The sequence below is a fragment of the Heterodontus francisci genome, chromosome 9 (genome assembly GCF_036365525.1).
Source record: "Heterodontus francisci isolate sHetFra1 chromosome 9, sHetFra1.hap1, whole genome shotgun sequence".
Taxonomy (NCBI): Eukaryota; Metazoa; Chordata; class Chondrichthyes; order Heterodontiformes; family Heterodontidae; genus Heterodontus; species Heterodontus francisci.
This window is the reverse complement of record NC_090379.1, coordinates 61947825-61975060: the sequence shown is the minus strand read 5'-3', so window position 1 is coordinate 61975060 and position 27236 is coordinate 61947825. Positions and strand designations below refer to the sequence as shown.

At 44.7% G+C, this 27236-nt stretch overlaps 1 protein-coding gene and 1 long non-coding RNA gene across 4 annotated transcripts in view; one reads left to right on the top strand and one right to left on the bottom strand.

The window, feature by feature from the left end:
- Window positions 1-27236, bottom strand: part of kiaa0586 (KIAA0586 ortholog) — a 654782-nt gene that overhangs the window by 33025 nt on the left and 594521 nt on the right. For 2 of the 3 annotated variants that reach the window (XM_068039229.1, XM_068039230.1), the window contains exon 31: window positions 22352-22439. In XM_068039229.1, the coding sequence (XP_067895330.1) occupies window positions 22352-22439 (88 nt within the window). Of the gene's footprint in view, window positions 1-13434; window positions 13544-22351; window positions 22440-27236 lie in introns of those variants that run through there. The other variant, XM_068039231.1, reaches the window with a different exon arrangement.
- Window positions 19736-27236, top strand: part of LOC137373820 (uncharacterized) — a 28924-nt gene continuing 21423 nt past the window's right edge. Inside the window, exon 1 of the long non-coding RNA XR_010975707.1 lies at window positions 19736-19871. This is a non-coding gene — a long non-coding RNA (uncharacterized lncRNA). The remainder of the gene's footprint in view (window positions 19872-27236) is intronic.

Below are 27236 nucleotides of genomic sequence, written 5' to 3'. Positions count from 1 at the left end.
CAAGAGAGAGGGTTCACAGGTTTTCTGATGCAACGCTGGTGGCATTTGTCCAGAAGGTCAAAAGCAGGAGAGACGGCATGTTTCCATAGTGGCCCAGGAGGCCCTCAAGGTACACCCTGAAAACTGAATGGGAGCAGGTGGCCAGGGGGGCCAATATGGCTCCAAGAACCTGACTGCAGTGCTGGAGGAAGTTTAAAAACCCCATATGCGTGGTCAAAGTCAGTGAATGCATCTTCACATGACATCTCCTACCCACTGTACCACACCCTCTTACGCTGCTCAATATGCTACACCCCCATCACTCACCCAACAGCAATCTCGAGCAATCAAGACTCATGCCCAACATTCAGATCTCCCACCTCAGCCTCACACCCGCCTCTCGCTGCTTCCACATACCTCCAGCTATTCAGCTGTGGCAGGCACATCACACAAATACATTGCAACACACTCACCAACATTCTTGCCTCTCTCTTATATAGTAAAAGCAAAATATTGCAGATGCTGGAAATCTAAAAGAAAAACAAGAAATACTGGAAATACTCAGCAGGTCTGGCAGCACCTGTGGAGAGAGAAACAGAGTTAACATTTCAGGTCAGTGACCCTTCAGCCTCTCCCCTGTTGGACAAGGTGGCGCCTAACAGTAGGCAGCAGCACATAACTGGGGGGGACAGGAACAGCTGCATCACCTGAGCCCTCTGGAGGAGACGGTACTCTGTATCACTGGGTTGGTTGTGACCGAGGCCAGTGCATCCAGCATCACTGAGATCATTCAGGACGAGAGTATATTCCTGCCTTATGCTCCTTCTCAAATCTGACCTCACCCTCATCCTGCTACCTTGCATGAAGTGCAAGCTGCAGATACTGTGACCATGAACCTCTTGCTTTTCACCCTTCCCTCACCCCAACCCTCCCGTTTTGCATTTCTGCTTTCAGATACCTAAGATTTGCTGGCTGGCTAGCCAGTGCAGCCTCACAATAAAGGATGTGAGCAAAAGCACACATCTGATGAAGAAGCACCATCACTTGATCTGACACTGGGGCTGAAAATATACCAGCCCTCTGATGTCGGGGATTATGGCAGGGGGGCCTGGAAAATGCTTCCGGGAGAGGCTCGCCATGACCCCCGATGCCGGGAAGGCTCCACTGCATTTTACTGGCAGCTGCGAGGCGTTGGTGCGGCCCCCCTGCCGCTCAGCAGCGAGGCCTTCATTTAAATATTAAAATGAATTAAAATAACTTACCTTTAGCCAACGGGTGTCCCACGCCGATATTCCAGCCGGTGGCCGGAACTCCTGCGGCGTTGAATCTCCATTTGGAGATTCAAGGCGTGACACTGGTGGGGAGGGGGTGGAGTGAAATTCTCAGGGTGGGGTGGGGGGGTGGGCAGAACTATTGTTATTGGTTGTCAGGATGATGGGAAGGGGTAGAGGGTCAAAGCTACTGAAACCAAGGGCGGTAAGTTCAGAATTACAAAAGATGTTTTCATGGGGGCTAAGTCAAGTTATTAAATGAAGACTCAGTCGGGGGTAGGTGGGTGGGTGAAGGGAATCAAAGTAAAAGTATTCTACAGTTTTTTCTTTAAACGTGACCTTTAAAAATTTAAATGAGACTGAAGGGCCTGAAGCCCTTTAAAAATGGCACTGGCCGCCATTGCTGGGGATGGAGTGACCACCCCCTCTACTCCATCGGCAGCAGCCGTTCTGCCCCCTAATTTAAATGAGCCCCCATGCGAAATATCGTGGGGGCTCAGTGGCGCACAAGTCGCACATGCGCCGCGCTTTCTTTCAAGCTCGCCGCTGTTCCCTGGTAGTCACCAACTCAGACACTGGCATTGCGCATACTTTAGGGAGTAGTATAGAGGTAGGATCAGCAAATGCTGAGTCACCGAGCACAAGTGGCCTGCAGTTCGGCCAGGGAAAGGATAGAGCATGTGCCAGCTCCCAGGAGGCCAACATCGCAGATGGGTTCTGCTGCAGAGGACTCAGATGACGACTTCAATGGGACAGTGTATAGGAGAACACTGATGTGCATGCACACCGGGATGCTTGGTGCATTGGCAGGCCTGCCAGACAACCTGTTATTATTGTCAAGGAGCATGGAGGAGTCCAGCTCCGACTTGTCAAAGGGCTTTGAGCAGAGCTCGAAGCCTATTCCTCACTACGTGTAAGTGCTGGCCAACTCCTTGACAGTACTTGCGGATGCAACCGTGATGGAGGGCTTAATTTTATGGGCCACCCTGAGATGGGTTCAGAGGCACAGGGGCGGGGGCGTGCCCACAGAATTACGACGGGAGGTGGGACAGAGGGCCAATCGCCTCCCCATCAAAATGCAATTTTGTTGGGAGTGGGTAAGGCAGACGAAGGCCATCCTGCCCAGAGGCTAATTGAGGTCCTTACCTGGCCTATTAATGGCCACTTAAGGGCCTTTTTCAGCCGCCACTGGGATTTAACCATCGGCGGGGGTTGGGAGGGGGCCTCTGCCATGTAGGGAGGTCTCCCAATAAAACAAGGCTTGGGTGGTGGGGGGGCTCTCCTCCGTGGGAAATCTGTGGCCCAAGGAGGGCCCCTGCCGGGAAAACCTGAAGCTCCTTGAACCCCCTTTCCCCATCACTTAACGTCCACCCTCCCACCCCCCTTCTGGACTAGCCCCGGAAACCCTGTCTCAGTTACCTGAGGTTCAGGTCTCCAATGCTGGGCCTGGGTACAAAGCTTCTGCAGTATCAGCAGTGGCCATCCACTCCACCAGTGCTCTTGCTGTTGCCTTTCAGTCAGTCAACTCAAACTGCTGCGCCCATGCTGAGGTGGTGCAGTCCAAAGGCGGGCCCACAAGGCCAAGAGTTGTTCGAGGTCATCCTGCAAGACCATCTGCAGGCTCCCCTACTGAAAGTCACCAGCCATGCGTAGAAGACCTAGGACAGGCAAAGGCATCTACAAAAGCAGCACTAAGGGAAAACACAAGGGTGCATAGTTCAGTTTTGTGTGTATTATTGGAAGTGTTGCTGGATAAAGTTGTTCTGGAATGGCATTGTTGGTGGTCTTTATTTAACTCGCAGGATGTTGATAGTAGGGGATTCAGCGATAGTAATGCCGTTGAATGTCAAAGGGAGATAGTTAGATTCTCTCTTATTGGAGATCGTCATTGCCTGACACTTATGTGATGTGAAAGTTATGTGCCACTTATCAGTCCAAGCCTGAATGTTGTCCAAGTCTATGGACACAGACTGCTTCAGTATCCGAAGAGTTGCAATTGGTAACTGACCATCGTACAATCAGCAAACATCCCCACTTCTGACCTTAAGATGGAGGGAAGTTCATTGATAAGCAGCTAAAGATGGTTGGGCCTTGGACACTACCCTGAGGAACTCCTGCAGCAATGTCCCGGGGCTGAGATGATTGGCCTCCAACAACCACAACCATCTTCCTTTATGCTAGGTATGACTCCAACCAGTGGAGAGTTTTCCCCCTGATTCCCATTGACTTCAGTTTAGTTAGGCTTCTTGATGCCACACAGTGAAATGTTGCCTTGATATCCAGGGCAGTCACTCTCACCTCACCTCTTGAGTTCAGCTCTTTTGTCCACTTTTGAACCAAAGCTGCAATGAGGTCAGCAGCTGAATGGCCCAGGTAACATCTGGTTGCTACGTTGCTTTAATTATAGGCACACTGTCCTCGCATGGTCAGGTGGCAGATGGAAAGCATTAGCTAGGTGAACAGCGGGTATACCTTGTCACCCAGCAGCCAGCCTCTGGTTCATCATGGTAGCCAAAGATGGTGGGTACAGCTGACAGCCACTGGATGAAGGCATTGTCACTGCTGCCAGGATAGCAGGCATTCACCAAGAGGATCTTCTGATCATGGTCGTACATTAACTGGATGCTGATAGAGTGGTATCCTTGATGTTAGGGAACATCTCCTGACAACCATGTGTATGCAGTCGATTGCACCCTGCACCACTCGGAATCCTGCCAGCCTGGAAGATCCATGTGTTTTCTCCTCCTGCTTCTCCCTGGTCAGTGAGATGATGAAGTCCCCTCTCCTTCTACACACAGCCTCTGTGACCTCCCTGATGCAGCGATGGATGGCAAACTGCAAGATGTTACTGATGCTGCTTACACCCGCTGTGAAGGATCCACTGGCGTAGAAATTGAGGACAACGGTGATTTTGGCAGTCATTGGCAGCACTGTCCTCACCTTGCTGCGTGGCTGCAGGTCGGGTCGTAGGAGATGGCACAGTTCAGTGACCACCTTCTTGCTGAAACATAGGAATCTCATGCACTATTCCTGACTGAGATGGAGGTAGGAGCAGTGCTCCTTTAAGACCCTTGGTGGGTAGGGTCTTCTCTGCATGCTTCCAGTTCACACATGGCACTCCTGCGCTAGTGCTTTGTCAGTCAGGGCACCCATAGCATTGGCATTAGGGAGCCCAATCTCATAGCTTTGATTTCCAGTGCTGCCACATTAATCACTGAGAGAGGTTATGATGCAGCAGGTCTGTAACCTGCTTCAGAAAACTACTGCAATGCCATTCATAAATATGTGGTCATTTGAAGGGACAGCAGTGAAAACAAATGAAGAGAGAACCACAAAAAGAGAGAAAGGCAGCCGAGAACAGAAAAAGACGGTGCTAGTAATAAATAAATATTTTACAAATGCATGCATTACTTGTACATCCAGAAAATAACACATCACCGATTTCCATCGTGCTTGGCTTTCAAATTTATAGTTAACATACACACTTACAATTCAGTTCTGGTAGCTCCCAATTTGCATTTCCAAGTAGTAGTGTTTGTAGTATGCCCAAAGAATCACATGCCAGATAATTTGTTTTTCTTTAACCTGCCCTTACTTTTTTGGTCCTTATCCAATTTCCTATCACTCTCCGACACCAAATCTGTGGCCCTGGCTGGATGCACCTTTTGCTCCTAACTGCCAATACTTTTGCTCCAATTTTGTTACTGTGACTCAAAACACAAATGAGAGTTCATCACCCTCCACTTATCATGACAACAGGAAATGATGGATAGATAACAGCAATGATGGTAAGCAATCACAGAGCGCATTTTGAGCAGCTGCACATGCAACGTGGTGCACCTTTTAAAGGAACCCCACTGAACTTCAGCAAATAGTGGTAACTTTGAACAATGAACCACGCTGCCTCATTTTAGGTTCTGAACTGAGTATGGCTCTAATCTCCAGCTGTCTGTAATTTGTCAGACTGCTTTTGTCCAACATCCACTATTGGATGAACAGAAATTTCTTTCAACTAAATATTGAGAAGACCAAAGTCATTGGCTTCGGTATCCATCACAAACTTAGTTCCCAAGCCACGGATTCCTTCCCTTTCCCAGGCAACTATCTGAGGCTGAACCAGACCATTCACAATCTTGACCCTGAGATGAGCTTCCGACCACATATATGCTACAACACTAAGACCGCCTACTTCCACTTCCGTAACATCACCGAAATCATCTTCTGCCTCAGCTCATCTGCTGCTGAAACCCTCGTCTGTGCCGTAGTCACTTCTAGACTTGACTATTCCAAAGCTCTCCTGGCCAGCCTTTGATCATCCACCCTTCTTAACTTTGAGCTCTTCCAAAATTCTGTTGGCTGTATTCTAGCCAGCACCAAGTCTCATTCACTCATCAACGCTGTGGTTGCTAACCTACACTGGCTCCCAGTTCGGCAATGCCTCAATTTTAAAAATGTTATCCTTATTCCTTATTTTCAAATCTGTCTATGACTTCAGCCCTCCCTAGCTCTGTAACCTCCTCCAGAAACCTCATCAATCCTCCAAGATCTCTGCATTCCTCCAATTCTGACCTCTTGCGCATCCCCAATTTTAGTCACTCCATCATTGTGGCTGCCTTTTATGCTGACTAGGCTCAAATCTCTGGAGTTCCCTCCTTAAACCTCGGCGACTCTCTACCTCTCTCTCCTACTTTATGATGCCTTAAAACCTAGTTGCTTCACCAAGCTTTTGGTCATCTGTCCTAATATTGCCTTATGTTACTTGGCATCAAATTTTACTATGTTAAATGTGCTATATAAATGCACGTTGTTGTTGTAGCACTCAAAAATCTCTAAAGCTGGCACTGACCACTCTGGCTTTGTTTCTTGCCTTATGACAGTCTGAAACAGAGATTTTCTAATAGTATTCCAAAGTTTACTCTAGAGCCAAGTTACCATGGCTTGTCTGAGAAATATTCACTCAGCATAATCCTTCACTCTGTTTCTTTCAGTCATCTCTCTATCTATACTGCCACCTTCTCCTTTATGCCATAGGTTCTAATTGTTTCAACCAATTTCTTATGCAGTACTTTATCAAGAATTTTCTATTTGTTCATTAGCAGTAATTTTCCTAATTTTGAATACAACAGACCAAATCAGTTACAGGAGTTATCTCTTTCTCTCTTTTTGAACTGATGTGCAACAATTGCCACTCTCTAGACCAGGAGTGTCCAACCTTTTCACATGGGGGCCCACATTATAATTTTTGTCTTACATAGCCGGTGAGACAATTTCGGAAAAATAAAGGCATTAAAAAATTATCGTACTATTAATCTAAACAATAACAAATGTGCATTTTAGTGAAGACGTTTTAAATGAGAACACTAATTTATTGACTTACTTTCTCTTCACTATGTTGGACATTGATTTAGTGAGATACCTGGCATTTTTTTTCGCTTGCACAAGTAGTCAATGTCTGCCCACACACTTGCTGTAGAAATGCAAAGTATTCTGGATAGATGCCCATCTATCAGGAGAGATCTTGATCGTTCTCTCTCCCTCCTCGCTCTTTCTCTCTCTGTGTCCCCTTCTCTGTGTTCTCCCTCTCTTTGTGTTCCCCGCTCTCTGTGTCATTCCGCCCTCTGCATCATCTCCTGTGTGTCGTTCCTCCCTGTGTGTCGTTCCTCTTCTCTGTATCCCCTCTCTCTCTGTCCCCCCTTTCTCTGACTCCATCTCTTTCTGTCTGCCCTCCTCTCTCTGTCTATCTGTGTCCCTCACTCTACAACCCTCTGACCGTTGCTGACAGCGGGAACAGCAGCTTCCGAACTTCAGACAGATTTGAAATTTTCCGGCTGGTTCCGATTTTTTAAAAAGTCCGCTGGAAACCCTGAATCTGTTCGAAGTTCGGAAGCTGCTATTCCAGCTCTCAGCAGCTGCCAGCTATGAATATGAAAAGGAGTATTATTGAGCATTAGATAAAGATCTGAGCTTAGAAATTCCAATCCAGCTGTGAAACAGACAGTGCAATTTTTTTTAAGGCCAGTCTGGTCGGAAAGAAGAAGCCAATGGGAAATTTCTCATCTCTGAAATTACCAGTCGCAGACCCCGACAAGGATGAGGAATAGCCGGGTACAGTTTACATCCGCGGGCCGGATAGAAACCTTCGGCGGGCTGGATCTTGGCCTGCAGGCCATGTGCTGGACAACCCTGCTCTAGACCTTTTTCACAGCTCTAGTAACTGAATTTTGACCATTATGGTTGACGCTTATGCAATTTTCTCATTAAACGTGTTTTTGGGTGCATAATATCTGGTCCTGGGACCTATTCTTAACCCCACTAAGAACTGTTTCCCTACTAATGAACACATGCCATTTTATTTACTCATTCATAAACCTTTGACAACTTCCTTTAATCGTTTAGCAAAGTACTCACTGAGAAACTTTTCCATTTCCTTATTTCCATTATAATCATACCCTGTGTGCTTTTGAGTTTCTCCAACCCCTCTTCAATGATTCTCTTTCCTAAAATGCTTTTCCTCTACATTGGCTGGAAGCTTTCTCATACTTCTTTTTGGCACTTTGTACATATCTTATGTTCTCTTTTGCTTTCCATTTGTTGATTATGATATTTCTCATGTTTTTTTATTACAATTTTTCTTTAAAGGTGTCATTAGTGACACATTCTTTGAATTGTTCTTTCAACACAGTGGCTTTGCATTTCCATAATGTGGTTGACATCCTTCCATCTATGAAAGATGATGAACACGCAGGAAAAAAATCCATTTACGTGGGGTGTCTTCTCTTGGTGCACCGTTGCTAATGGCTGTGAAGGTCCTGCCACAAGGCCCTAAATGTCATCCATCGCACTTGGGAGTCACTAGCCGGCGAAAGAGAGAAATGGCGACACACCCTGTAGACTGGTGTGCATTACCACGCAACCAGTGGCTATAGCACCTTGGCAACAAGCGCCACATGTGAAGCTGACAAATGACGCTGTGAGTTGTTATTTACAGCGTTGGCGCCTGTTGCCTTCATGTCAGGCTTGCAAGCATCCTTGAAGCGGAACTTTGGGCGCCTCACTGGTCATCTGGCCCCGGTTACCTCACCATACAGAAGGTCCTAGGGTATGCGACCACCTTCCATCCTGCGGATGTGTCCGATCCACTGAAGCTGCCCTGTTTGATTAGTGCCAACACACTTGGGAGCTCTGTTTTTGAGAGGACTGCCTCATTTGTGATTTTGTCCTTCCAGGATATACCCATAATGCACCACACGCAGTGAAGATGGAAATTATTCAGTTTCTTTTCCTGGTAGAGTCTGAGTCAGAGAGAGAGTAGCTATGAGTTGCCCATGTTTCACAGTCATACAGCAAGATGCTGAGAACACAGGCTTTATAAACCATCGGCTTGGTCCTAAGAATCAGCTTGATGTTATCCCATGCGTGTTTTGCGAGTCGGCTAAAGGTGGTAGCTGCTTTCCCTATGTGTGTATCGAATTCTGCATCAAGAACAGATTGTCTATCACCGTGGACCCAAGGTAGCAGAATTTGCTAACCACTTCCAGTGGGGTGTTATTTAGTGTGATCGGGGCGGAAATGCAACACCTTGTCCCAAGACTACGGTTTTCCTTACGCATACAGCCAAAGAGAACAAGTTACAGGCATGGGAGAGACAGTCCGTGAGTCTTTGTAGCCGAGTTTCCGTCTGAGCAACTAGCGCAGCATTATCAGCGCAGAGGAGTTCTCCATCAGGACATGACAGGCTGAATTTTACCGGCCCCTCGATGCCGTGGGTCGCGGCGCAGGGGCCGGTAAAATGCCGTGGGGAGAGGCCCGCCTCGACCTGCGACGTCGAGAAGGGCCTGCCACATATCACCGGCGGCGGTGGGACCTTGTGCAGCAACCCACACCCCCCGGCTGCACAGCGGCGGCACCACAATTAGCATATGGTAAATGGTACTTACCTTTGATGATTATGCAGCCCGCCGCCTCTCCATTGACACTTCCTAATTTTTCGATGAACAGGCGGCCATCACGCGTCATCCCGTTCACGATTGGAAAAGCCGGAGGGTCCACAGAGGCAGAAGGTAAGTTTCTTTTCAGGGGTCTCATTCTGCATACCTAAAGGGAGGAGGGAGGGGGGCATTACAGGGGTCTCACTCTGCATACTGGAAGGGAGGGGGGTATACAGGGGTCTCACTCTGCATTCTTAAAGGGAAGAGGTCTGGGATTACTGGTGGGAAAACTCTGCTGGCCTGAAGGGAGGTACTGTGTACCATCCCTCCGTTAACAGTGTACGGTCTGTGTTTGTTCGTGTCTGTGAGGGAGCAATGGCACACTATGCACCCTGTGTGTGGGGAGGATGCCAGAAAGGGCAGGAGCATTAAGGTTATATGGATGGTGGGGGCAATCGATTCAGCTGGTAGGATCTTGATGTGGTCACTCTGAGTGTTGGCCAAGATGAGCAATGCCATGGCATGCCACATAGTTGATCCAGGAAAGCAGCTGATGTACCCGTCAACACCAATCCCTGCCCTGTTAGGAACCTTCGAATACATGAAGGGTTCAACTTTATTTATCACATGGAAATAGGTATGGCTCATCCTACACTGTTAACGGAGGGATGATACACAGTACCTCCCTTCAGGCCAGAAGAGCTTTCCCAGCAGTAATCCCAGACCCCTTTCCTTTAAGATGCTTGCTGCGAATGTGTGACTGCTTCTCAGGCAGCTGCCATGACACCTGGGTCTTGCGCCAGTCCCAGCTGTCACCGCTGTTCACTGAACTGGCTCAGATGGAGGGGTGGCTTCTTGGAGATAAGGGCTATCCTTTGCAGACATGGCTCCTGACACTGGTGAGAGACTCCACCATTGCTGCAGAGGAGAGATACAACACCAGTCACTGAGCTACATGAGCCACCATTGAGCAGGAGATCGGCGTGCTGAAAGAGCGCCTCCAATGCCTGGATGGATAGGGTGATGCTCTGTACTACGGGCCTAAAAGGCCAGCTCCTTTCTTTGCTGCTCTGCACAACTACACACCCAATAGGGGCCAGGCCTGGCAACATGAGGAGAGACGTCAACAGGATTCCTCCTCGGACTATGAGGAAGCTGAGGACCTACAACATGAAAGACGCATGGGAGGACAGATGGCACCCAGACTCTGCACGCAGGGCTAGCAGTGAGCTAGGAATGTACGGAAGTGGCTCATCAGATAAAGGCTGTCTGCTCCATAGGAACCGACATGAGCTCTGCAAGACACACATCACCCTCACTCACCTGCTGTGCACCAGTCCACATCTGCAGCATCCTTGAGTAAACCATTAGAGGCAGCAGCTGACTGAGCCAATGTCCGTGTCACTGCATCCGCTCATGAGTAATGGTGACATGGCAATGATGTTATTGCATACATTTGCTCTCCTGAAGGGCCAACAGTGCAAAGGGATGTGACATTTGCGCTACATGCTGGTACACATCATTCGCACAGAGAAAAGGACACACATGTTGGTGAGGAACATTTAGTGAAAGACGTATTTACATTGCTGTGATACCTGTGCATTCCCATTTGTGTCAGTGTGTTCTCAGTAAACCTCTGTTAATACCTTTTACGGTCTATTTAAGTCTCACGTCCTGGAATGTGCAAATTTACAGTTATTCACCCAGGTGCTGCACGCCTACAAGAAGGAATGTTACACTTGAGCGGGAGAAGAAGATCGCAAATTCACAGGACACTGGGACACAGCAGGGTAAGTATGTGGCGGCAAAGTGGAAAATGCTGGGGTAATTCAGCAGGTCAGGCAGCATCGGTGGAGAGAGAAGCAGAGTTAACTTTCAGGTCTGTGAACTTGGACAAGTTAACTCTGCTTCTCTATCCACAGATGCTGCCTGACCTACTGGATTTCTGCAGCACTTTCTGCTTTGCTGCCAGATTGACAGCAGCCCCACACTTCAGCAGTCAGGTAAGTATTCTTTAACAACTGTCAAGAAGCAGATGCTGGGGCGCTTAAAATAGGGCCCCAGAACGTGCTGCACAGCTGTCAAAAACTCTCACTGTGCCGAATGTCCCGCCTCTCCCCACGTAATATGGGGGAGGGTGGCGCGCGGCCTCTATGGAAATGAGCCCCTGCAATTAATATTGCAGGGGCTTGGCTGCAGCCGGCCAATGCGGGTGTGCCGCTGAGTTCAAAGGGCACTGCCACACAATGCAGCGCCCCAATAAAATTCAGCTCGATGTGTTTTTGTCTTCGCTTTCAGCATTGATAAATTGACAGCTTGCCGTCTGACCTAGTGTGCAAGTAGAGTCCATACATATCTGCAGGGAAGACGAAGGTCAGGAGCATGGAGAAGAAGGTGCCAAACAGATTGGGGGCTAGGATACAACCCCGTTTCTTTGAATTGTTCTTTAAACACAGTGGCTCGGAATTTCTGTAAAGGTTCTCTCAATCTCCTGCCATAACTTTGGCAGAATCCTCAGAGAAGACTATATGTAAATGGCCATCTGTTTATTCCATTTGCCCTGGGGCTCCATCGATCTCCCACTGAGGTTATGTAATGAAATGGAGAGAACCCCCGCCCCCACCCCCCCACCCTCCCTTGGAAGTTCAGGGCTGGTGTTTGTTTATGCTGTATAATGCATTTTACTTTTTTAGATCAACATGTTTGATTCTTGTAAAATAAGAACAGAACAGTACATGGCAAATATGCTTGAAGAAATATGTGATTAACTAAAGTAATGCAAAGAAATTAATTTCAGCAGTGAGGTTGTTCATTGAAAAAACCTGAAGAGCCGTGGACTAAAATGTTGTAAGTACTGAAGCTCATTTACTTTTAAGATAACTTTTATCCTTATTAAAATACTGCTGAAATGTAACATTAGCCTTAGTGATACCATCCCTGCACCAGAATGGGTAAACCTGAAGCACGTGCAATATTGGGCCTTGCTTAAATGAGACTCGTTACCTACAGACGCATGCTGAGTACCCCTAGGTGGCTTGCCAGTGAAATGTGATCAGATTCTAGGCTGCTGTGTTGCTGACAGCGTCCCTCAGGTAGGTCTTGGAAAGGGCTGGGGACAAGATTGGGAGGGGACCAAGTGGAAGCTGGCAACAGATTTTAGAGCTGCAATGGAGCTGAGAGGAGCACTGCTGCTCCTCCCAACACCACAGGCCCGATTTTAACCAATTTAAAACCCATCCACTTGCACTGAGTTAAAATCAAGGCCCACATTCAAATCAGTATCTTTTACAAAACTTACCAGCCTATTGTGGTTCCTTTAAGTACTGTTTGTTAGGTTGGACGTACCCCAGATTTTACAGAACACAACCAGACTGGTGCCCGCTGCATTCAGAGCAAAACAATTTGGTAAATGGGACATGAAAAAGGAGTTAGACCCTCTTCTTGTATCTGCAAATATCATAATGCTTGCCTCAGACACAGGCCCTGGATGGTTGTTTTGTTGCCTATACCAATTTGGCAGGTGATGCAATTTCAGCACAAAATGTGTGAATACCCACCCACCATATCTGATGCTTTTATAACTTTTTTATGTCTGTAAAACCAGAGTAGAGTTATCAAATATCAATGTTAGAGAAGTATGCTTTTCAATGACAAAGTTGAAGGCAGTAGGAAAAGGATTGAGTTAACAGATTCATGGAATTTGTTTAATAGTCTCAAGAGTTCAAAACTTACTCTTATATATTCAGGAATTGTAGAAATTAGTACGAAATCAAAAATTACATAAAGGGGGCGAAACAGGCATGTGATGAATCAGCAGACAATTTTTTCCCACCGTGCCCAATCGTCTTTCCACTGAAGTTTACAGCATGATAATTCAAACTCTTTTTGGAGACTGGTTTCATAGTCTCACTTTTATTTGTTTTAAAATAAAAAGTCTTGGCATTATTTTCCAAGTCAATGGAAAAAAGAAGCTGATACGGTGAAAAATTGGTTTTGCTATGAGCCCATTTCGTGCTGCTGGCCCAGACCAATTTCACCCCAAATGTCTGAAACCTAAAGAAGGACTGAGCACATCAATGCAAAGTGGATTTTCTGTATATCGATGCAAAAGTAGCTGGAAAGCTCAGCAATAAAGTCTATTGATCTGACTCCCAAGCATATTAAAGATGGGAGATGTAACACCCCCTCACATGACTCCATTGAATCACCTGAGAACTACGAAAAATAAATTGTTAATCTTTTTATATGTTATAAGAAAGCAATAACTCCTCCTATCACATGCTCTGCTCACATGTTTAAGTACACATACAATGTGCTAGTTTGTTGCTGTGCTCAGTAGACCTGCAGTACTCTGTGGATACCAATCTGGAAAATAGAAGAAGTGACACAACCAAAAAAGGAGATAGTTAACAAATATTAAAGGAATACACTGAACTACAGTTCTTACATACAAGAAACTAGGTCATTGAACAATTTTATATGTTGATCCAAATCCATCACGTTTAATATCAAAGCCGCTGATGGAACAGTTCACAGGACATATGGAACTAATAGGAATATGCACTGGTTCAAGTTCTATGTTACTTGTTTTCTGGTAATAGTTCCAAGCTGCAAAGCACAGCTGTAAGGCCAACCCAGACAGTTCTTTGTGCTTACTTTCATAATAGGCGGGGCCTACAAGTGTCAGGATAGAGGAAGGGCAGGAGCATTTGGCTGTGAAGTCTGACTGATGTAAAACAGATGGGGCTTAGACGAAGGCCAAAACAAAGAAACAATCAGGCTATTCAACATGGTTAGCCCGCCACCTCAGTAAATCGAATGAAGACAATAACAGTATCAATCCAAATTACTTCAAACAAAAGGCAGTCATGTTGCTACGGGTTTTAGATTTGTTACTGTCAGAATAAGCAGAGTAGACCTCTATCAGACGGAGATGCATTTGTTTACAGGCTCCACGATCTCTCTATTTGCATATATGCTGTGCATACATTTTATATTATATACACACACCAGCAACCGTAGAAGACATCTGAATTTAAATAGGATACCGACGGGTGATTCCTGGGCAGGTTCCAATAACCTTTGTTTTCTCCATTTATTAATGAAAACTTTTTTTATAATCTGAAAATCTAGTGAGGAAAGTTTGGAATTCTTCTTAAAGTTGCAAGAAAATTTTCAGCAAAAAAGCATCCAGTCTGCAGTGCATGTGACTAATCCCCAGTAATTTTCATACAATGAATGTGAAAATTACAGGGTAAAAAGACGTTAGATATTTTTTTTTTAGTTTTTTTTTTAGAGATACAGCACTGAAACAGGCCCTTCGGCCCACCGAGTCTGTGCCGACCATCAACCACCCATTTATACTAATCCTACACTAATTCCATATTCCTACCACATCCCCACCTGTCCCTATATTTCCCTACCACCTACCAATACTAGGGGCAATTGCTAATGGCCAATTTACCTATCAAACTGCAAGTCTTTGGCATGTGGGAGGAAACCGGAGTACCCGGAGGAAACCCACGCAGACACAGGGAGAACTTGCAAACTCCACACAGGCAGTACCCAGAATTGAACCCGGGTCGCTGGAGCTGTGAGGCTGCGGTGCTAACCACTGCGCCGCCCATATTACTTTGTTCAATACTACAACTATCATCCATAGACCCAGGGAAGCACTACAGGGCCAGTATGTTGTGCATCCTGCTGACTCCAAAGACATTTTCATTTGTTCCGTGGGATTTGGTGGTTTGTTACAAGTCCAGCTTAAAAGACAATGCAAAGATGATGAAAGTACTAGCCATGGTCATTTCTCCACCACCTTCTCCAATCTTCTGTTCTGCAGGTACCTTGCATCATCAGCCATCTCCAAAAATGTGATGGGTTTTTATTGTGTCACCAACATATAACACAATTGCACATGACAATTAGCAATGGGACATCACACCTGAATTTAAAATATTTTAATTTTAAGTTGGTTTATTATTTTAACTTTTGCTTTAGTAAAAGTAAATATGCTCACTGTGCTGTTCGTTAATTTAAAAGAGAAATTACAATATTAAATTATCTCCAATTACAAATATGGACACAAAAATTGCAGACAAAAGGTCTAGAAAAGAAAGACTTGTATTTACATAGTGCCTTTCACGACCTCAGGACGTTCCAAAGCGCTTTACAGCCAATGAAGTATTTTTGAAGTGTTGTCACTGATGGAATGTAGAAAACAGTGTGCGTGGTTCCAGAGTTTGATTTCTATAATCTAAATTGAGGGAGTCCTTCCAAAGAGCAGTGTTTTAACTGTTGTGTTTGCTGACATAAAAGTAATATTTACTAATGCTCTGCTCCCAGTTGAGAGTTCCACAGATGGTGGGAATAGGTCATAGATAAGGCCACATCAGTGCAGCCCTAGTTCCCTGATCCACAGTCCCTCCATGTGTGGCTCCCTGTTTGGGATGCAAGATTGTTGAATTTCCCATATAGTTTCAATTTATATTTTAAAGCCATGAGATAAAAGTTGTGAATCACTGCAGTTCTGTTTGCAATTTAAAATGCTCACAGATCTCATATTTTATTAGTCGCACAGAAGTATGATGATAGTAATGCTTTATCGCTTGTTATAGCTTTATCACGAGTATCCTGCTTCTCATCTTATTGGGAGTAGCCCAATACTCCAGCTATGGCACTCACAGCCTTGACACACATTCAAACTCTAACACCCTCAATAAGCAAGTATCACAGATATTTAGTGGGCTGCAATATGGAGCAACTCATGGTAGCAAGATATAGAGAGGCCTTTCCTGTCTTCTTAAGCACATTAGCTGTTGCAGGAGCATGTGAAATGGCATTGACAGTATCCATGGAGAAGCTGAGACTGAAAATGTATCAATCTCTCACCTGGAGGTTATGTGGTGGCAGAAAGACAGGGCAAGGATATTAAGTAAGGTAGAATTACAACAGATATGATTTTATCCTAAGGAAAAGAATATATGGTTCCAGCAATAAGTAAAGTAAGAAGAATAAATTCCTGAGTTAACTTAGTTCAGTGTGTAGCTCGCTTACCTCTAAGTGAGAAGGGTAAGAGTTCAAGCCCTACTCTGAAATGTGAACACGTAATATAGGCTAAGATTCCAATACTGTACTGAGGGTGTGCTGTATTGTCAGAGGTGCTGTCAGTTGGATGATTCTTAAACCACGGCCTCATCTGCCTGCTTTGATGATTCAAGTGGACAATGAAAATCCAGTGTCATTATTCAAAGAAAAGCAGGAAATTTTCCCAGTGCCCTAACCTAAATTCTTCCCCCAACCAATACCAACAAAAAGAGATTGGTGCTTATGGAATCTTACCTGTGCATAATACAGCTACTGAGTTTACCAATACAACAGTCATTGCATGTCAAAGTAATTTGAGACACTTCAGAGATGTGATAAAACATCATCTAAATTCAAGCCTTTACCCCAAACTAAATATACAGTGCAATGCATTAAATACAGTAGTTTAAAAATATGCTATAATGGATTGAAATCCAGTGTACTAAACCGATGGCATTACATAAAATCATATAAAGTTTATGACACAGAAGGAAGTAACTTGGCCCATCGTGTCTGTACCAGCCAAAAAATGAGCCACCCAGTCTAATCCCACCTTATAGAATCATAGGGATCAAAGGGTATGGGGCGAAAGCGGGAACAGGTTACTGAGTTGGATGATCAGCCATGATCACAATGAATGATGGAGCAGGCTCGAAGAGCCGAATGGCCTACTCCTGCTCCTATTTTCTATGCTTCTATACATATGGTAGTGGTTTTATAATTCGCAAAAGGCTTCAATTTGGCAATATATATGCAGAACATTTTTCCAGTGTATTTAGTAAAGACATAAAATGCATTGCAGTATGTTCACAAATATTATGCTTTTCCCTTCATAGTTTTGTGTATTTTCCTTCCATTTAGGTCTCTTCTCAGCCATTCCATAACTAAGATGAGAAGCAGGATACATGTTCCCAGACTTCTACTAACTGCACTCTAGAGCCAAACACAAGGAGGCCCATGAGACTGGTCAGACTGACTTCTTGTACAGTTTTCCCCTTTTACCTTGTACTTAACTCCCGCTAAGATCTAGACCGACAGTGCAGAAAATCACAGGCAAGAACCTGTGAACTACCAGCCTGAGATACAGACAGTGGGCAACAGTATCCTGTGTTTTCACAATTGCTGATAAGAAATGCCATTACTTTGATAAAAATTAAAGTGCAGTTGCAGACGAGCTGTGGAGCAGTTAGTTGTTTAGTATTCTAGAGCATTGTGCTTTACACCAAATGTCACCTTGGGGACAAGCTGCTGACAGGAAATTGCAAGCAGTGTACAGCATTACAACAAACAAATGAGAAGCATTTAGAAAACCACAGAAAGCCTGAGTATCAGCAGTTAAATGTAAGATTTTCTCAGCTGTAGTTTTTAAAACCCTTTATTCCTGTCCCACAGTGCAGCATATTTGCTGTTTTTACTAGTAAGCCACAGTATGTTGACGATAGCTGCCATCCAGTGGTGATGCAGAATATAGCAACTGAAAATAATTTAATCTGTGCAGCCTCTGCTCTCCAGTGAACAAACTAGGTTACTACAATGTACTTGCTTTTTTTATATGCTGCCTGTAATTCAATTTTCAAATAAAAAAGTTCTAGTGAGCAATATATAAACTTGAAATTTGTAATGCTAGCATTAGGAAAAGTGATTGAGATAATGGTCCTGAATATCCACAACTGTTTTGAGACACTCCTGTAAAACAATTTGGTGGGAGTCTATCACTGAACATCTGAAGTGGAGTTGGCAGTCCCTCGAATCTGTTCAATTAGATCATGACTAATCTATACCTCAATTCCATTCACCTGCCTTTGCTCCACATCAACACCTGGAAACAATGCCAGGATCCAGGTATACTGGGTCCCTTGCGTAGCCTGTTGAGGGAGGAGATCTATTGCAGGGCCCAAAAATAGCTATCATAAAGGGGCAGGGTCAGGCGTGCAACTCCCTAAATTGGGAGATATAAACACCTAGACAAATCAAGGGTACTTATCAAGTCCCAGCAGAAGTGGGGCACACCTGGGGGCTCGAACCCCCAAAGATTTATGGGGCAGATTAAAAAACATTGAAGTGGTCCCTTACAGAGGGGTTGAGAAGGCAACCAATAATTCTTTCCAGATGAGGAAAACTGGCACAGCCCTGGTCCAGGAACTTTTATGCCAGATTTTCTGACCTTCCTGTTATGGTCAATGTGCCAGATGTGGATTGGCACCCACCACTGGTATGCAAATAAGGGAATATCCCCTTAATCCTGGAATGTCTGCCAGGGCCATTAGAGGAGGTTCCTTTTCGATGCAATCCCTGATTTTTAGTGCCAATGCATTTTCTTGAATAGGAAGCATTTTGCATCAACAATGCTATCACTAATTAAGAATGATTTAACCGAGTAATATCAACGCATGAATAAGTTTGCTTTAAAACAGAAAATTTAACAGAAAAAGTTACCTAAATTTGTACTTTGCAATGTGATTTATTCTGTGTTGCACACTGCACCTCAACTGAACCACATTATTAAACCTCTTTACAACAAACAATTCCATTACAGTGTTCAACCTTCCAGTAGTATGAATTTTGCCGTGGGTACACCAAAAGATTATGTAAATAAAGGCAGCCACTCTTTGACCCATGCAGGCTGCTGCCTTAGGCATGACACCTCCACTGCTCTGCACATGAGTGTCGGCCAGAGCTGTAGTGAAAATACAGGACTGGAATGAAGATATTTCCTACAAGACATACACATGGAGCACTACATTGTACTCTTGATAATCCTTCTTTGTTAAATTGTGGCTTACTGTGGTAGAATAACAAAACAAATTTAAATCATAAAAAATAAACACAAAAACTCAAAAATATTATTTTTAAAAAGCTCATTGCACATGGTCCTGCTTTCTGCAGCATTCAATTATATTTAATATTGCATTTTTGTGGAATGCTTTTTCCTGAATAATGCATTTTGCCTCCTGCCCCCATCCCACAATTAATGTTTTGCCGAAACTGCCCAGATTCCTTAAATCTCCCTACACTTTTCTTGCAGAGGAATCCCCTTTTCCTAACTTTGCAATTGCAATGATCTTCCTTCTTACTTTATATATACAAGAATTTTACCCACTGCTCAGAGCCATTGTTGTCCCCTTTGTTAAGAATCACCCGTTCTTTGGCCTGTTTAATTTCAAGTACTCTGAGCAAAAACAGTAATAGTGATGTCTCTATGTGAGATTTACAATGGTAATACATGTATGGGGAACAGTGACACTTTAGGAATGTTTGATTTCCTCTACACCTCCGATCCCAACTGCCCACTGGAAAGTTTGCCCATTTAGACTATCTATCCTGCTATTATTCAGCTCCTTCTTTGTTCATTATAAATGGTGCTAGGATTCTGCTCATGCAGCATTGTACAGACCTGCAAAGATCTGATTAACTCAGCAATCTTACGAATTCAGGAAATCCTGCCACGACTGCATACCGCTCCAAACCTCACTGTAGGAATAGGATCAGCAGCATTTCGCTACACTGAGGCAGAACAAAGATTAACCGACTCTCCCATTCAAGACTGTGAAACAGCTTGCAGCTCTGACATTCCTATTCAAGTATAGATTGAACCTCAGCTGGATCAGTAAGTAAATTCCCTATTTGGTACAGCACTGAAATATAAAAAGCCAGAAATGTTCATTTCAATCTCTGGCCTGTGCTGTTCTGTCATTTCAGCCAGGATGGTGGGGGGATGGGAGCACTAAAATTGATCTCAATGCCCTAGACTAGAGAGGAGAATTTAAAAAAAAACAATTAGCTACTGTTTCCCAAGTGACTTATACTTGAAAATACATGTCTTTGGATAGTGATGAATCATGTGCATTTGGGGTAAGGTACCAGAAAGTGTTTGGCAAAAGGTGGATTATACCTCAGCATAATTCAGCGCCTCCAATTTAGCAGGGGAGGAGAGCACATAGCGATTTGTAAAAAGCTGTTGCAACCAACGTTCTCTCTAATTTTTTTTTCGGAGTGCATGGGCAATTTGTTCAAGCGTGCAGCCCTTTTAAATTTTTTTGTGCAGCCGTGCAGGGGCCAACTTGGGCACGTCCTGCGCGAGGACTTTCAGGTTGCTGTGTGGTGACGCAGCTTAGAGGAAACATTGGTTGCAGCCACCTAGAGACACATAGCGCCTCATTTTAATTCAGTGTAAGTGAATGGGTTTTGAATGAGTCAGAATCAGAACTGTACAGTCTTGGATTCAATGGGATGAATTTTACTAGCCCTCTGACATTGTGGGCCATAGTGGGTGGGGGCCCGAAAAATTCTTCCGGGAGAGGCCTGCCCGATGCCGAGATGACCCCATCACATTTTACCGGCGGCGACAAGGCCTCAGTGCTGCCCTGCGCCCCTGCTTGGCGGCAGGGCCTTCATTTTAATATTAAAATTAATTGAAATACATGCGAATAAATTTAACTTGGCCCGGCAGATGTCCCACGCCGATATTCCGGCCATTGGCCGGAACCTCCATGCCTTTAGAACTCTATTCGGAGTTCTGAGGCGTGACACTGGTGGGGAGGGGGGAGGAGTGAAATTATCAGGGCAGGGGGGTGGAACAGGGAAAAGACTTCATATTAGCTGAGGGGATGGTGAGAAGGGGTTGAAGGGCAAAGGTAACGAGGTTGGAGGGGAGTTCGAGTTGGGACTAAAGTTCATTTTGGTGTGATAGGCCCAAAAACAAACACTGGGAGAGGGGGTTGGTGGGAAAGGGCCTCCAGCTTTTATTTAATTTTTTGAGCACAATGCACAATAATGTCACTTTAAAAATTCACATTTCTTCTAAGGGCTTGAAGCCCTTTAAAAATGGCGCTGGCGCAGTGGCAGCGGACGCCATTGCCAGGGGTGGAATGGTCGCCTCCTCGAAGTCATTCTCGAAGCCTTGCCGCCCCCTCCATTTAAATGAGCACCTGCCGAAATATCACGGGGGCTCAGCGGCAGCTGCTCCATACGGGCGGACCACTGACTGCAAAGCGCGCCACTGCGATTTGCGGTGCACTAGTAAAATTCAGGCCAATGTGTCTGTCACAATGTCTGGATTATGCGCTATGTATTAGCTCAGGTTCAGCATCACTGGTCCCTCCCGTAAGAAATTACAAAGAAATGATGCAACACAGGCATTTGTATGGATGGTCTCAATCCCAGCGGTGAATAAATTCATGAACTTTTCACACTCGGCTGGAGCTTTCTACTGGCATTTTTGCACACTATAAAATGATATGTTATTACTATTAGAACTTGAGTTCGTGAAAACTGAAAAAAGCTGTAAAAAAAGAAACAAACGCATGGCAATATAGGAATTTGGTTTCCCTAAAATACTGAAAATGTTTTTGTTCACATTTCAACTCTAAATTAACTGTGAAACGCTAACAGAAATTTTATAACTTTGCAAATTCGGTTGTATACTTGCAAACAAGATTTTGTTCCCGAAAAGAAACATACTTCTACCATATATTCCTAGCGGAAAGCTATTAAAATCAAAAAGCTGTCAGCCAATTTTTGAAAAGCTTTGAATAACTACATTTAACTATGGCCCTGCTACTGTTGGAAGCTACATCAGTAGACATACAAACATATGAATTAGGAGCAGGAGTAGGGCACTCGGCCCCTCGAGCCTGCTCCGCCATTCAATAAGATCATGGCTGAATTGATTTCTCCACAGTCCCATCCACCCCCGATAACCTTTCACCCCCTTGCTTATCAAGAATCTATCTACCTCTGCCTTAAACATATTCAAAGACTCTGCTTCCACCACCTTTTGAGTTGAAGAGACTCACCACCCTCAGAGAGAAAAAAGTTCTCCTCATCTCTGTCTTGAATGGGCAACCCCTTATTTTTAAACAGTGACCCCTGGTTCTAGATTCTCCCACATCCACCCTGTCAAGACCCCTCAGGATCTTATATGTTTCAATCAAGTCGCCTCTTACTCTTCTAAATTCCAGCGGATACAAGCCTATCCTGTCCAATCTTTCCTCATTAGATAGCCCGCCCATTCTAGGTATCAGTCTAGTAGACAGACATAGCACAGCAACTAGGCACTAGGCATAAGAGATATTGAAGCTGACTTACTTGGCTGAATAGGATCCTTAGTTATACTTTCAACTTTTATCACTCGTGCAGTTGCTGGTTTTTGCTCTGTCGTTGATATGTCGTCGCCCTAAGGAAATTTGCAACAAGTTCAGTGAAGTCCAAATCACTTTTCCCAAGAATTTTATCAAGTACTGACGACTTAGTGAGGAATGAGATTCTAATGGTAAAGCACGCTCTGTATAATACTACTAAATAATTTACTAAAACTACTTTTTAACAAGCACAGTATGTATGAATTAATTCAGGTCATCCAACGTAAAGTTGGTGTAAATGAAAATTAATACATTGGAAAATAAAACTTGCTCCTCCTATAGGCTGAATTTTTAGCTTTCCAGTCCATGGTGGAGGGCACGGAGGCAGGTGAGCACGGAATTTCGTGCCAGCGGCTGGGGTAACAGTTCCCTGGCTCCATCCCACCCCTGGGCCATTTTCCCAGAGGTGGGAAGGCGGGGCAGGGACGGGTGCGGCAGGAATACCCACCCCACAAACAGCAGGTAGTTTATTCAACTGATTGAAGGCCTATTGTCGGAGGCCGTGGAATTTTCCAGTTGACTTCCAGGTTCCCGGAGGCGGAGGGGAGCAGGGCAGCTGCCTAGAGACAGCCTCCCAGCAACTGCCTGGTGGGGGTGGGCAGCACTCCAGGCAGGCACAGAGGTCCTCCCTGCTTGCCTGACTTCAGCTGCCGGCTGCCCTGTGGAGGGGCTCCCCCCACATCCCAGGCACCACCCCATACCCAGGGCTGGATTTTGTGCTGGAGGCGGGGCTCACAGCACTGGGCCGAAAAGGCAGGGGGATTTCCACAAATTTCCAATAAAGGAGGGACCCACCCCCCAAGCCCACAGGGAAGGCGCCTCATTTTACAAAGCATCCTCCCAGTGCGGCGTAGGCCCCCCCCAGCCGCTGGTAAGATCCCAGCGGGGGTGGGAAGAGGCCCTTAATTGGCCACTTAAGGACCTCAATTTGCCTCTGGGCAGGAAGGCCGGCGTTGACCTATCCCATCCCCGGGAATATCAATGGGGTAGGGGAGGCAACGGGCCCTCCGTCCCACCACCTCCCCCGCCACAATTCTCCGTGCCCCCTCGCCTGATCCCACCTTAAGTGGATGTGTAAATTCACAGCCCGAGAATGGTGGCCGGGCTGCTGATTCTATTTTTTATTTTAAATTTAGAAAAGGTTGTAGAGAGGGCACCGTCATCTTGAAGCGCACTCTCTTTCACTTACTGTCAAAGGCATCCTGCTGCTGCTTCCAAGCTGAAGGGCCTCCTATTGGACCTCCAGCTTCGAGAGCCTGCCTGCCATCCTTAGTTGGATGGAGAGGTCATCCTCTGGCCATTAATTGGACAATTCGGGGAAAATTCACAGATGAGGGACTGCTCCCCACACAGTGCGAGTTTCTGACCTCCATTTTGAGTCTGACGGCAGGGTCCGAAAGCCCGTGGGGAAAATCCTGCTCATGGTTTCATCAGATGAAACGAATTATGTAAAATGAAAAAACTTGCTAGGGAAACTGTTTTCTTCTCATCCAAGTGTGTCTCCTATCTGAGCAATTATAGGAATTATAAGAATGGGTTTGGTAGTTGATCTAGAGACTAAAATTACAATTTATTTTAGGTGTTTGTTAGCAGGGAGTTTAACAAGATCCTCAAAATGTTTTTGGAAATCTGAGAGATACCTGGTTTTAATTTTCACTTATATATGTATGGTAGTAGAAAAGTATAAAGACAAGAACAACAACTTTGTCAATTTTCACCACAGGCCAGTGAAGTGAAATTCCTTTTATAAACCGGAGAGCAGGAACAGTAGAGAATCAATTATCTATATGTCAATGATCTGGACTGTTCAATTACCCAAGCTGAATAATGCCCTGTTTTATTATTTCTGAAAAACACATTGCATTAAAGTTGCACACACAGTACAATCCATAATGAAAGGAAAACCTAGTGTACTGCTTGACTATCTGAGTAAATCCATTATGAGAACACAATAAAGTTCCAGGCAGGTTAAATAATTGAGGTTCTAAATTATTGTAGTGGATTCAAGTGGGCGGGGTTGCTGATAGTCACACTGCCAAAATCATCACAAAGCAAAAAGTGCTGCAAAAAATGCACTTAAATTATGGATGTGATATAATTGCACAACAAAGTAAAATTCTATGACAGGAAAATGTTGCTCCACAGAGTGTAACAGTTTTCATTGAACTCTCGGTCAGCTTTACATTTACATAAAAGTACTTTTACATTTAATTGAATCAGTACTAAAGTCTTTTCAAGGAGATAAATCCCCTGGAGGTTTCTCTGAAGTCAAATTAGAGTGGTGTGAAATGAAGGAATTATATGAGAATTTGTTGTGACTTGTTCCATGTAAAATTAAATTTACTCAATAACTTGAAGTTCTGAAATTAGTTTAGTCTGTGCAATGATTGCTGCTTCTTTGGATTACATACCTTTTTAACTGTGGATTTGAAATAAAGTAAATTTGTGTAGCACACACAGGCTTTTAAGACTGGGTAGCACAGTGAATTGGCACACTGTACTTTCAGCTTAGGGGTCTTAGTTCAAATCCTTCCCAAAACAAAGGGCTGTTATGCTCCACTGGGAAACAAGTTTGTGTCGTTCCAACTGAGGCCCTGGTGCATGTGGACATACACCACAAAGTGTCCATATTCAGTGCAATTGGACCCGAAGTGGAAACCTCAGCTGGACGGCCCACAAGGATAGTTGGTGATTCAATGGTCCAGGAAAGCGGCACTCCATTGATGTTGAGGGTAGGTACAATGTGGAAGAAAGTAACAACTCCTTGGGTTACAAAACTAAATACGTACCTAGAAAAAATAGTTCAAGCCTTTGACACTCCGGGCTGGATTTTGTAGTCCCGCCACCAGGAGCGGCGGCGGCCGTAAAAAATGGCAATTGGCACGCACAGGCCACGTGCCGCCACGATCTTGAACCCGGCGGCTCAATATCATATGTGGGGCGGCCGCCCTCCCCTCCCCAAATCACGTGGCGGAGGCAGCCTCAGCGACACCGTGAACAGCGTCAACTGTATCTGTGCTGGTGCCATTTTTTTGTAGAAACTGCAGAGTTGCCCCCGGCCCCCCGCCACTGCACTAAAAGTACACATTTGCCCCCCCCCCCAACTACACTACCAATGCAGAGTTGACCCCTTCTCCCCCCAACTGCACTAAGTACAGAGTTGACCCCTCCCCCCCCCCAACTGCACAATGTGTAGAGTTAACCCCTTCAAACGCACCCGCCCCCCCGACTACACTACAGATGCAGATTTCCCCCCTTCCCCACCTCGGTGGCACTAGCTTTCCCTGGACGGGAAAGTGAAGGGCGTGAGTGCCGCCCGTCACGCGGAAGATCTGGAACCGCAGGTAAAATCGCTGCTGATTAGATTTTAATTAATGTAAACAGCTAATTCAAATATGTAAAGTCGGGTCCCATTTCAGAGTGGTGGGGGGCTCGCCACAGAGCTTCCCCACCACCGGGAAGATCAGGTCCGGCAATCCCAGCAGCGGGTTCAGTGGCGGGCGCTCCCCGCCATGGAGCCCGACGTCGGGACGGGAACAAAATCCAGCCCTCCTTTTCTTTATAAGCATCATAACCCTTTTCAATCTGAAACTTTAAAGGCTAAATAATAAGCATAGTGCATTTCCTCATGAACCCACTTTGGATAGAATTTCACCTTTGCTGCTCTGGGTGATATTCTGGCAGAGCGAATCACCCGCCCATTATAGAACCTGGTTGATTTTCATTCCTTTGATTTAAATTCTCTAAAGGGTAGGTGATCCATCCTGCTAGATTAGCACCCACGTGATGAAGGCAAAAATCTACCCCAATAACACTGTTGAGCAGCAAAATCACACAGTATATAAAGTGTGCCTCCACACACCATGTCAAAAATGGGCCACTATGATGAGAAACAGCCTTGGGCATTCCAGCCTGTTCCAACAGCATTGTAAGATCTCACATTTCCCTAAGGATGACACAGGATCTTTTACCTTAACTGGCTGCTGCTTGAATATTAATTCCAAATTGGAATTAAGATGATTTTTTTCAGCATAATCATAATTGGATGTTGGAAGTTCAATAACTATTCTGAATTGAACTTTATTTTTTTCACATTGAATTAATTAAAACAATCACCAGATATTTGAAATAGTAATGAGTCATGAACATCATTTGACAAAATATTATTGGATCACCAAATTTTGCAAAAACTCTGCTTTCAAAGCTCTTGCAGCCTTACAGCCCACAAACTCATTGGCCTGGAGTTTCGCTAGGTGGTGCTGGTTTTTGCAGTGCAGTTCGCCTGAAATCAACTGAACCAGCGCAAAAGATCGAGGAATTTCAAGCACAAATTAAGTCCAGCACAAATAAGAGATTCCACGATCTTTTGCGCTAGTTTTAAAAATCTTACACTGGCAGCCAAGCTCATCCACAAATCTGGTCATGCCCCCAGACTGAATTAATCATCATTGCAAGCTTCTGTGAGTTGTGCTCATTTATGGGCCTTCGAGGAGACTCTTAAAATTGAGCTTTTTTTTTAGGTGCAAGGACCAAATAAACATTAACTTCCTTTCCAATTTACTAAGAAACTGCCTACAAGATACAAATGCAACTAGTAAATGGTTCGGTATAGTTTATTTGAAGTCATTTTCAGTAATTTAATATATTACTCACATGCGGTGGACTAGACATTGATTTTTTTAGTGATTAACCCATTTTCAGCTATATTAATAAAATTGCACCAGATTATCACTCTTAAATATATCATGGAATATTTTCAATGGATTTTTTAAAAATGCATGTTAAAACACTGCTTGACTGCACTGGTTCATGGAAAATTTTATGTTTGGTGA